The 13,055-nt window shown below is 27.3% G+C and overlaps 2 protein-coding genes across 2 annotated transcripts; one reads left to right on the plus strand and one right to left on the minus strand.

Annotated features, from left to right (window-relative positions):
- Window positions 1–5,190: 5,190 nt before the first annotated feature.
- Window positions 5,191–5,508, plus strand: N7466_010614 (uncharacterized protein; the record flags this gene model as incomplete). The annotated part of the gene is made up of 1 exon (XM_057170003.1): window positions 5,191–5,508. The coding sequence occupies one exon, from the start codon at window positions 5,191–5,193 to the stop codon at window positions 5,506–5,508; it is 318 nt and encodes a 105-aa protein (XP_057016612.1).
- Window positions 5,509–10,450: 4,942 nt separating this feature from the next.
- Window positions 10,451–10,693, minus strand: N7466_010615 (uncharacterized protein; the record flags this gene model as incomplete). The annotated part of the gene is made up of 1 exon (XM_057170004.1): window positions 10,451–10,693. The coding sequence occupies one exon, from the start codon at window positions 10,691–10,693 to the stop codon at window positions 10,451–10,453; it is 243 nt and encodes an 80-aa protein (XP_057016613.1).
- Window positions 10,694–13,055: the final 2,362 nt, after the last annotated feature.

Below are 13,055 nucleotides of genomic sequence, written 5' to 3' on the forward strand. Positions count from 1 at the left end.
AAAAAATATCTATTTATCCTAATAATCTCTAAAAACCTCCTCTCTATAAGCTTTCTTAATAACTAAGGATTCTTTATTATCTTTAGTATTAATAAGATCTAAATCACTAAAAATAGAACTATCTTTATTATTAATAATTATTAATAATATCTATATAAACTTAATATTATATAACTTATTTTTATAATTATAATCCTTTTTACTTAAATCTTAAACTTTATTACTCTACCTAATTATAAATTAATAAGGATATTAATCTTAACTACTCTCTAATATAGATATCTTAACTATTTTAGTCTTAATATCCTTTAATATACTATAGATCTAATAAATAAAATTAATATCTTAATAAAGATTAAGTAACTCTTTTATAATATCTATTTTTAGGCTAAAATACTAAAAATCTAATTTACTTAATTACTAATTTATATTATTAAAATCCTTAAACTTATCTATATAGATATTAGTTTTATTCTAATCCTTAGCCCTTAAGAAGAATATTATTATATTATTCTTATTAATAATTATATCTATTATATTTAGATAATTAATCTTAAGAGTAAGAGTAAGATTCTATAATCTTTTAAAATCTAGTATAAAATAATAGAAACCTAGTATAATACTAAAGTTTTATAGATTAGATATAATAATAAAAATAAGTATTATAGTATGAGCCTGGAATAGCTGGCTATATCTATATGGACCTGTTATAAGGGCTATAGTTATGTGATCTATAGCTTATATATCCTATCTAAGGATTCTGATCTGAATATAGTTCCTTGAGCTATATCTTGTAAATAAGACCTCTTGTATCTGAGAGCTTCCTGTCTGAATTAAATGTATCTATATATATCTGAATGAACCCTATTATCCTGGATTCTTGTGGATTAACTCCTATTATACCTACTTGATCTTATATCTTAATATTATATAGCTCCTCTCTTAGGAGTTATCTATTATTATTATTAAAGATATTTATACCTATTTCTTAATCCCTATTCTTACTAAGTAATCTTAAATAGTTTACTATTTATATTAGAGAGTATCCTAAATAATGGTTTAAGTACTACTAAAGTATATATGATTATATTGAAGCTATCTAGTCTAAGATATTAAATACTTATAAGCTTATAAACTAAGCTAAACTATATTTATAGGTTATAAGAATAGAGATTAAGTATCTTACTAAAGATCTTATCTTAGCTAAGTATAATTATATATAAGATACTAGTATTATTATATATTAAGAGAAATTATATAAGAAAAGCTAGATTAGTCTCTAAGAGACTAAGATTAAAAGGATTAGAGCTATCTAAGCTACTATTCTTACAGTAATTATTATATTTATCCTTATTTATAAGCTAATTACTAAGTTTCTTATAGTTACTATTATAGGAATATCTTTATTATTTACTCCTAAGTCTTTTAGTTTATATATTTAATCTAAGTATTTTCTTAATCCTAATAAGTTTAAAAAAGAATAAAAAGATCTTTATTAGTTTATTTCTTAGATTAAGAAGAAGCTAAATATTAATTTTAACTATTATCTAATCCTATAAACCTATATAATCTATATAATTAATTACTTAAAGAATATCTCTTATATCTAGATCCTACTATATATCTATAAGAGTATATACTAATTATATAATTTTATTAATATCCTAGAAATCCTTAAATAAGCCTTTAGAGACCTAAATTATAACTATAATATCTAAAATAAATTATATTAATTATATTAAGGGAATAAGGAATTTAGTTCCTTTTTTACTAAGTTCTAATAATTAACTATAAAAGGTAATATACTTAAAGATATCTTATTAATAATATTTAAATAAATAATTAGCTATAAACTAAAGAGTATACTACTCTATTATAATCTACTAAATAGAAATTATTATAATTTAGTATATTTCCTCTAGAATCTTAAGAATTATTATACTTAATATAATAGTATTTTATTATCTATCTCTTAGATCTTTATTATTATTATAAGGGTAAACTCTCCTATTTTACTAAAAATAACTAAGCTTATCTCTTAAAGATAAGCTACTAAATAAAATCCTATCTTATTTATAAATCTTAATATTATAGATCTATCTATAATATATTATTATATATTCTTAAACTATTCTTATTATAATTAGAATATCTATTTCTATTATAGCTTCTTAGAGTATTTTATATATAACTACTTATATATTAATTACTATCTTTTAGCTATCTATTAGATAACTATTTAAACCCTATCCCTTCTATATAAGAACTATAGCTATATAATCTCTTATTATTTACTCTTATCTAAAGATTTAGAAAAAAAAGTAAGTCTAGCCTAAGCTATAACTAAATACTAAAATTATATATTATCTATCTATTTATTATTATCCTAATTAATCTTATTATTAAGGAAGAAACTTACTAATCTAACTTAATAATACTACCTATTATACTAAACTAAAATAAAGAGGAATTATTAAGCTATATAATACTTAACTCTAGAGCTAAAAAAAAGAGATTTATTAATACTAACTAAGCCTAAGAGAAAGGCTTAGTATTACTTCTATTTATAAAACCTATTTATCTAGAAGAATTTAATAACTAAGAGACTAAGAATAAGCTAATTATTTATTATATATAGATATATACTTATATAAATAACTATTAAGAAAAGAAAGCTTATTTCTTAATTATATAATTAGTCTATTACTTAATTATATTAGGCTTATTATAGCTAAAGATATATAATCCCTAAATTTATTTTACTAAATATATTATTAAGTTTAGTAATAATTACTACTAAAAGTATTATAATATATCTTTATAAAATATAAAGATCTAAGTATTTTATAATATATTTACTAAGATTTACTTAAAATACTTATTATTATAATTTATTAAACTAAAGAAATAGGATATTACTACTATTTTACTAATTATTTATACTATATATATATAAAAGAATTACTAAATATTTATAATTATTATTAAGGATATTAAGTCTACCCTAAACCTAAAGGCCCTTACTAAGTTTAATCTTATTATTATCTTATCTACTAAATTCTAACATTTTACTAAAATATTCTCTCTTAAAAAAACTAAGTACTTATTCTTATATTAATCTTATAATTATAAGATATTATTATAAGAAGAGAAAGTATTATTATTTAATCCCTTATATCTAATATCCTAAGAAAAGTTATAAATCCTAAAAAAATAGATTAAAGATAATCTAAGAAAAGGATTTATCTACCTAAGTATATTACTTATTATATTACCTATTTTATTTATAAAGAAGCTAAATAAAGATCTTTAATTCTATATAAATTATTATATCCTAAATATAATAATTATAAAAGATTATTATTCTTTATTATTAATAAAAAAAATCCTAAATAACCTAAAAGAGATAAAATATTTTATAAAGATTAATATTATCTTTATCTTTAATAACCTAAGGATTATAAAAGGATAAGAATACTTAATTATATTCTATATAAGACTAAGATTATTTAAATCTCTTATAATATCTTTTAGCCTAACTAAAGCTCTTATATTATTTTAATATTTTATTAATAATATATTATAAGAGTATCTTAATAGCTTTTATATAATATATCTTAATAATATCCTAATTTATAGTAAAACCTAAATAGAATATATCTAATATATCTATCTTATCTTAGCCTATCTAAGATCTATTAGATTATTTATAAAGCTATCTAAATATAAATTTATTATATTTAAAACTAAGTTCTTAGATATTATTATTAGAAAGGATAATATCTAGATAGATCCTAAAAAGATTAAGATAATTATAAAATAAAAGATTTTATCTTATCTAACTAATATATAAGCTTTTATTAGTTTTAGTAACTTTTATTACTATTTTATCTAAGATTTTTTTAAAATTATTACTCTATTAATAAAACTTATAAAGAAGGGTATCCTATTTAAATAAACCCTTATCTACTAAATAAGCTTTAAAATATTAAAAAAAGTATTTATATCTATCTTAATCCTAAAGTCTTTTAATTAGATAAAGGATATAATCCTTAAAATAGATATATCTAACTATATTTTTATTAGAGTCCTATCTTAGTATAATAATACTAAAGTCTTATATCTTATTATTTTTTTCTCTAAGAAGTATTTTACTATTAAGTATAATTATAAGATTTATAATAAGGAATTATTAGTTATTATCTAATATTTTAAGAAATAGTATCCTAAGTTAGAGGATATACTCTTATCTATTTATATAATAATTAATTATTAGAACCTAGAATATTTTATAATAATAAAATTATTAAACTATTAATAAGCCTATTAATCTAAATTTTTATCCTAATTTAATTTTAGGATCTAGTATTAACCTAGTAAATAAGATATAAAATCTAATATACTAACTAGGAGGTTAGAAGATATCTTTAAGAAGGGGGATAAATAATTATTATATTAGAGTTAGGTTATCCTAAAGAAAGAAAATCTATAACTTAATATTATAACTTAGTTAAAAGTAATTAAAAACCTAAATATATTTATTAATCTATCTATATTATTTATAATACCTAAAGACCTAGAACTATTTAATACTCTTAGAGAGCTAGAGATACCTAAACTACTTATTAATAATCTAAATCTACCTAAACTACCTAATCTATTAGTTATAATCTTAGAATAATTATTATAAAAAGTATATTTTACTAATAATAACTTATTTATATTACTATCTATATTTAGGGATATATTAGATAAAGCTTATAATTATAATAAGATTATATAATTAATCCTAAAGGTACTAAATAATAATATTACTTATTACTCTAAGATCACCCTTATTAATTATAAATAAAAGAGTAATTATTTATATTATTAGAATTACTTATATATCCTTTATAATAATAAACTAAAAGCTAAAATCTTATATTAATATTATAATATCCTTATTATTAGCTATCTTAGTGTTACGCAACGCTCTGTGGTCACAGTGAGTATCGTTCGTTAGGGCTTCTACTTGCCAAGTAGACACTCAATCCTCGAGTCGCCGATTCGCAACCGTACCGTTGCCAGTTGACGTTAGGCCTTATACGGGCTCGGGTCTAACGAACGATACTCACTGTGACCACAGAGCGTTGCGTAACACATTGATCGTCCTGTCTTTGCGGAACATACGTGAAATCAGTAATCAGCATGGCGCCGAACGAAGCAGCCAACAACCAGGGAGGACAGCGGACTACAGCGTCCGTTGCACCACCTGCAACAGCAACGCCTACCAATGAGCAACTCATGGCGATGGTGAGCCAGCTCCAGGAGCAGCTCGTCACCCTGAACAACCGCTCAGCACCGGTAGTCAAACCACCAAAGCCTGCATTCTTTGAAGGAGCTCGAACTCAGCTTCGAAGCTTCCTGACTCAAATGGAAATGCAACTTCGCATCATTCGCTGCTCCGAGGAAGCAGACAAAGTTATTTATACATCTACCTACTTAAGGGGACAGGCATTCAACTAGTTCGAACCCTACATCCGGGAGTTCAACGAGAAACCAATGAAAAAATGGAGCAATACGACGAAGGACATCTTCGGGTCTTACGACAAATTCAAGCAGAAACTCGAACAGACCTTCGGAGACATCAACATAGTACGCACAGCAGAAAGAAAGCTCGATCAACTACGACAAACTGGCTCGGCCAGTAGCTATATAGCAGAATTCTAATAAATCATCTCACACCTAGACATAGATAACGATACCTATATTTGGCTATTTGAGCATGGATTAAAGGAAGAAGTCAAAGACGAACTTATACGAATTAACAAACCCGATAAACTAAGTAAACTTATCAAGGTAGCGGTCAAATTCAACAACCAACTCTATAAGAGAGCATAGTAACGGCAAGAGAGTAAATAGTGGAAAAGTAATTCCAACCGACCGTACCATCCACAGTTAGGAGCCCGCCGACAGCAGCCTAGAGAGTTATATAACAACCCCTATAGACCACAACCTATAGAGCTCAACATAATAAGACTACCCGACGAAGAACAGAAGCGTCAGAAGGAACAACACCTATATTTCTCATATAGGAAACCAGGATATATATCACAGGATTACCGAAGCAAGAGTAATTACCCATAATAGATTAGAGCTACCCAAGACCAAGAAGCCTATAACATTACCGGCCTTAAAAATAAAGGGAAGGCTTAACAACTCCACACAACATAGGAAATAGTAGAAAGATATAATAGTGATAAATTCACAGAAATCAAGTAGACTGACGATGTATATAGAAATATAGCCGCAGAAGAACCATAACCTAAGACCTAAGGCTGTATAGGATATACATCTATAGATATATAGGTACTAGCAGCCATAAGTCAACAGATAGACCAACTAGGACCTATAGCAACAGATAGAGCTATAATACCCCAAAATAATACTTTTAAAGCCTAGAAGGCCATATAAACACCTACAGAATCTCCCAAGATTAATAATAATACTACAACAAATAGCAAAGAGAGAGTTAAACAACTCTACTAGGAACTATAAGGAATTTCAAGCTAAGCAAAAGTTAAACAAGATAAGCTTAAGTGCTGGCTTTAGGAATAACTAAGACTAGTTAACACAGAAGGATTATACCTATATAGAGACAAGCTATACACTTATATAGGATTCAAATAATACCCACAATATTAATATATAATAACTAATCACTACTATAAGAAGGATTACAAGGAATATAATTAGAAAAGGATAGTACTAACCTATACTAAGCCAATACCAAAATAGAAGAAACTACCCAAGTAGAAGCCAGCTTTCTAATAACTCACAGCTACCAAATAGGGGGCATACCTTAAAATCGAAGCAAACATCCTTCTATAATTAGGTAAAGTACTAATTAATTCAGGAGCATATAGAAACTTCATAGACCCACACTACACACATCAACTACAGGTACAGCTACACCAGAAAACAAGAGCAACACCAATCACAAGGCTTAATAAAGAAAGCCTAGGACTAGGGATAACTCACAAATCTAGGCCATTACCTATAATCATCAGAAACCATCTAGAATCAATAAAGTTCAACATCACAAATCTAGGAGGATATAATATAATACTAGGAATACCATAGCTTAAACACCATAATCCAGTAATCCATTAGGGCACTCAACAGATCGATTTTATCAACTATAAATACAAGACAGCAAACCAATAATAAAGCAGTTAACCACTAACAAACCGAGGTACCGGATCGGGAGCGGGAGCCTATAGAAGACCACAGGATAAGAAGCCTAATATAATCTTTCAACCTAAGGGCAGGGTCCATAAGACTAATAACACAAGTATTATTAAGGAGTTAGAGTAACAACCTAATATAAGTAATAATAAACTCAAAGAATATATCATGGTACACCACAAGAAATCCCTTTACATAACAGAGGAAGGAGCACCAGAACTACCTCAGGAATACCAGGAGTTCCAGGATATATTCACAGCACCACCAATCGGCCAGCTACCAGAGTATAGGCTATATGACTATTAGATTCCAATTCAGAAGGGAAAAGAACCAAGATATATACCAATTTATCAGTTATCTAAAAAGGAATCTTAGGTACTAAGGGAATACATTAATAAGAACCTAGCAAAGGATTACATTCAATACTCCACATCACCAACAAGATATCCAATCCTATTCATACCAAAGAAGGGCAATAAGCTATATCTTTATATGGATTACAGATAACTAAACAAGATTACCATTAAAGACCGATACCTATTACCATTAATCTAAGAGATTCAAGATCAAATTCATAGAGCAAAGTAGTTTACCAAATTTAATATCACCAACACATATAATCACTTATATATCAAAGATGGAGACAAATAGAAAATAGCATTCAGAACAAAGTTCAGACATTACAAATATATAATCATACCATTCAGATTAACCAATACACCAGCATCCTTCTAACAATTTATCTTCAGCATTTTAGAAGAATACCTTAACACATTCATTATCACATACTTAGATGATATCCTAGTCTTCTCCAAAACAGAAGAAGAATATATAAGACATATATAGAAAGTACTAGAAAAGCTTAGAGAAGCTAAAGTAACTCTTAAGCTCAAGAAGTATAAATTCTATATATAAGAAACTAGGTTTCTTAGATATATCATTAGTAATAACAGTTTCAGTATAGAGGAGGAAAAGATCAAGAGTATCTTAGAATAGCCTTAACTTAAAACTATCAAAGAAGTATAATAATTCTTAGGACTATACAACTATTACCAAAGAAGTATAGATAACTTTAGTAAGATTATAGTAGGACTTAACTAGTTAACAAAGAAAGATTAAGTTTAGGAATAAGATAAAGTAGTAGATAAATCATTTAAGGGACTAAAAGAATTATTCCAAGCAAGACCAATCATTTATACCTTCAATCCGGAATTATCTATTATAGTCGAAACAGATATGTTAGACTATATAATTGGGGTATAACTTATGTAAGAAATTATTACTAATAGGATTAGAGGACCTAAACCAATCACCTTTTGGTCATAAAAGATAATACTAGCAGAACTTAATTATAATATCTATAATAAAGAACTACTAGCTATAGTATTAGTATTTAAAGTATGGAGACTATACCTAGAGGGAGCAAAACACTAGGTATTAGTTAAATCGGATTATATGAACCTGATATTCTTTACCACCACAAAAACACTTATATAATGATAGGTATACTAGGCTAAGACACTTTTATAATATAATTATAGGATTAAATATTATAAAGGAAGAATAAATAGCTAAGTAGATACATTAAGCAGGAGACCTAACTACTAGATTAGAGTTAAAGATATAGTACTAGTAATACTAAAGATAAACAAAAAAGGAAACCTTATCTATAATCATCAGATACTTATAATAATAAGTGAGTTAGAAAATACTATATAGCTTAAATAAATCTGAGAGGCTACTGGAGATAACCAGTATCTATAGGATATAGTTAATAAAGAAAATAATAGAAAGGTAATCCTAGATAAAGAAATCCTACTTATCTATAGATTAGTATATATTCTATAAAGAATATAAAAAGAGATTATTTAGTAGTATTATAATATACTAAGTAAAGGATACCTAAGGGTAGAAAAAATAGTTAAGCTAATCATAAGGAACTTTTATATACCTAATATATACCAAAAAGTCAGGAACTATATTTAGCAATATAATACTTATTAATAGGATAAGCCCTTATAATACTAACCCTACAAAGGAATACAAAACTTAGAAGTACCAATAAAACTATAGGAATAGATCATAATAGACTTTATTACTAAACTACTAATTTCAGACGGATATAATATAATCATAATTATTATTGATAGGCTAACTAAGTATACCTATATGATTCTAATAACAGAAACTATTAATATATAATAAATGGTGAATATCCTAATTAGGAATATCTTTATAAACTATGGATCACTAAGAAAAATCATATCCGACTGAGATAAGCTATTTACGTCAAATATATAGTGTTTATTTGCGGACCAGATCAGAATAGAGTATAAACTCTCAACCACCTACCACTCGTAAACTAATGGCCAAACCGAGTAAATAAACTAAATACTAGAATAATACCTAAGGTACTATATAAATTACTAGTAAGATAACTAGGTAGGATTGTTGCTAATTATATAATTTATATATAATAACATAATACACATAATAACTAAGGAATCACTATTCTTTGCGAATTATAGGTATAATCCCGCAATTATCAGAGAACCAATCAATAATTATACTATAGTGGAATTATTACAAATTCTGGCTACAAACATCAAGCAATTATACAGTCAGATAGTATAAGACCTCGACTTCTTTAATCTACAAATAAAAAGTCACTACAACAAAAACCATAAAGAAGGGCCTATACTTAAAAAGGGGGAGAGAGTATACCTCCTACAAAAAAACATCAAAACCAAACAACCTAGCAAGAAACTCGACCACCGAAAATTAGGGCCTTTCACAATCGAAGAAAGGACAGGACTAGTTAACTACCAATTACAGTTACCAGAAAGCATAAAACAAATATACCTAGTTTTTCATATTTCGCTACTAGAAAAAGCACCAAAGAACACACCAATCACTACCAATGTTGAAATCGAAGACGCTAATAAACAGGAATATAAAGTAGAAGAAATCCTAGCAGACCGATAAAAAAACAGTCAGCAACAACTCCTAATAAAATAGCAAGGGTACCCTACCAAAGAAAACACATAGGAACCAATCAAGAACTTAAGGGGCTACCACCAGCTAGTTCAACAATATTACCAAAAGGCGAAGAGAACCCATAAGAGACAGCAACTAAGAAAGCATCAAAATTGACGCCGCTCCAGTCCGCAGACACAATCATCTACATTAGAGTAGGATCCTCTAATATAGCCACAAAAAGTTAAGCATCCTCAACACCAGCAAGACCAGAATACTCTCCAACAGCCAAAGCAGTCTTAGCTTTACATTCATTTTCGGAACAATCAGCATCAACATATTCCTTCTCGAGCCGATCCAGTTCATCCTTTTCACGACACTCGAGTTCTTCTAATTCAGCAATATCTTTAAAATCATAGGTAATAAAGTTACCGGTATATTTCTTAAGTAACACTTCCTGACGCTCAAGACACATCACAGCAGCCATAACATCCTAGCTAGCCTAAAGAGCAGCCCAACACTTATTAGTAATCTCCCCTTAAATTTTAACCAAACAACACCATTCGGCATTAGAATAGGTAGGACAGGATATAATACACTTCACACCACCACCACCTTTCACACAACTACTATAATAATCTGAACAGTCAGACCGAACACACACTCACTTAAGACAAACATAACAATCATAAGGGACAACAGATTAATAACCCTTGTCTATAATATATTAGGATAAAGCATTCTTACGGATAGAAGCCTTAGAAGATATAGTCAGAAAAATATAAGAAAAATCAGAAACAACCAATACTTACCTACAGGGGGATAGACAATTATAAAAAAATCTTTAAGGGCAAAGATCCAGGAAAGGAGGGGGTAATATTATAGACCTATAGGGGTTGTACTCCTGCAGGGCAACGAGACCTAACCGAATTATCTAATGTATAGATCACATAGAAGGCATAGTTCTAGGAACTATAGCTATTCTGTTATACCCAGACAATACAGAATAATATAGGATCGCAATAGAAAGACCATGACTTAGGAAAGTAACGCAAGAAAGGTCCTATCACAGGATAAACAGTATTATAGGGATTAGGGATCCCTAGGATAAAAGAATATCCTATAATAATATATAGGTTATGGTTTTGTGTGATAACAGCTATTACACAAACAGGAGTATCCTAGGATATACCACAATTAAAGGATTCCGCAGGATACTAGTTATCCTAAGAATACCGGTATCCTATGATAGGTAGTAGCCACTAGTATTGTATGAACAGCAGGATCCTGGGAGCATTAGGATCCCACAGACGAGGATTACGTGACGACTTATCGGGCGATGAGACCCACTTATTAACTGATGAGCCCGGAGAATATCAAGTGATGAGTCCCGGACTCATCAAGTGATAGGAAGGATTAGATATATAAGATAGTTATTACCTATATGTATTTAGTTCTTTACAATTAATCTATATATTGTTACTTGGAACCTAACAGTTCATTCACCTATCAGTTTCGTATAAGATAAACCCTACTAGAAAGAGGTATCCTTGGTCTCTAGTCTCTCGACTCAGAAACCAAGTATAGCTTGACTAGGCAACACCCTCTTAGACACAGCCCCCTTTAAGTCTATTCTATAGACCCGAGCCCATATAAGACCTAACATCAACTGGCAACGGTACAGTTGCGAATCGGCGACTCGAGGATTGAGTGTCTACTTAGCAAGTAGAAGCCCTAACGAACGATACTCACTATGACCACAGAGCGTTGCGTAACACTTAGTTAATTAAAGATTTATAAACTATTATTCTAAGAATATTATTAATCTTAAGTATATTAGTATATAAGTAATTAGATAAAGAACTATTATATCTATTACTAAATTACTCTTATTTATAAGATTTATTAAGGCTTACTAAGATAACTACTAATACTTAAAAGAGCTTAGTAAGATATTAGTATAGATTTTATTATATATCTATTATAAAGCTATAGATATAATATAATCCTTATTATAGTAGATTACTTAATAAAGATAAAGTATTTTATTTATTATAAGAGAACCTATAATATTAAAGAGGTTATTTATTTATATATTTATTATATCTAGAAATTATATAATCTATTAAATATTATTATATTTAATTAAGACCTATAATTTATAATCTTATTCTAGAAATACTTAATAAAATATTTATAGATTATAAACTTATTATTAACTATCTATTATCCTAAGATTAATAGTTAAACTAAGTATATAAATATTATCCTAAAATAGTATCTTTAAGTATATATATCCTATCTATAAGATAATTAATTAGAATAATTATTATTAGCTAAATTTATTATAAACTTATATTATTCTAAGAGTATATAAATATTCTTATTTTATACTAATTATAGATTCTACTCTTATATTAGATTTAAACCTATCTTACTAAATAATTATCTTATTACCTAAGATATTAAGAAGTTTATTAAATATATATAAGACCTAATTATTTATATTTATACTAAGATCTTATTTATATAAGCTTATTATAAGATATAAATAAATTATTATTATATATCTATTTATTACTACCTACTTAGATAATTAGTTTAGCTAAATACTAAGAATATTAAGATCTTATATCCCTAGAAGAAGCTAGACTAGAAGAACCTAAGCTTATTTTATATCCTAGAAGCTATAAGCCTATATATTTATAAGCTTAATCTACTTATTAGTATATAAATATATCTAGTATTTAATATAAGTCTATTATAACCTATTATTAAAATATTTATTAAGGAATAGTGTTACGGACCTACTTGATCAAAACCTTAGAAAAGAGATAGGAACTAACCGT

This window comes from Penicillium verhagenii, assembly GCF_028828195.1.
Source record: "Penicillium verhagenii strain IBT 33310 chromosome Unknown utg000011l_segment0_segment0, whole genome shotgun sequence".
Classification (NCBI taxonomy): Eukaryota; Fungi; Ascomycota; class Eurotiomycetes; order Eurotiales; family Aspergillaceae; genus Penicillium; species Penicillium verhagenii.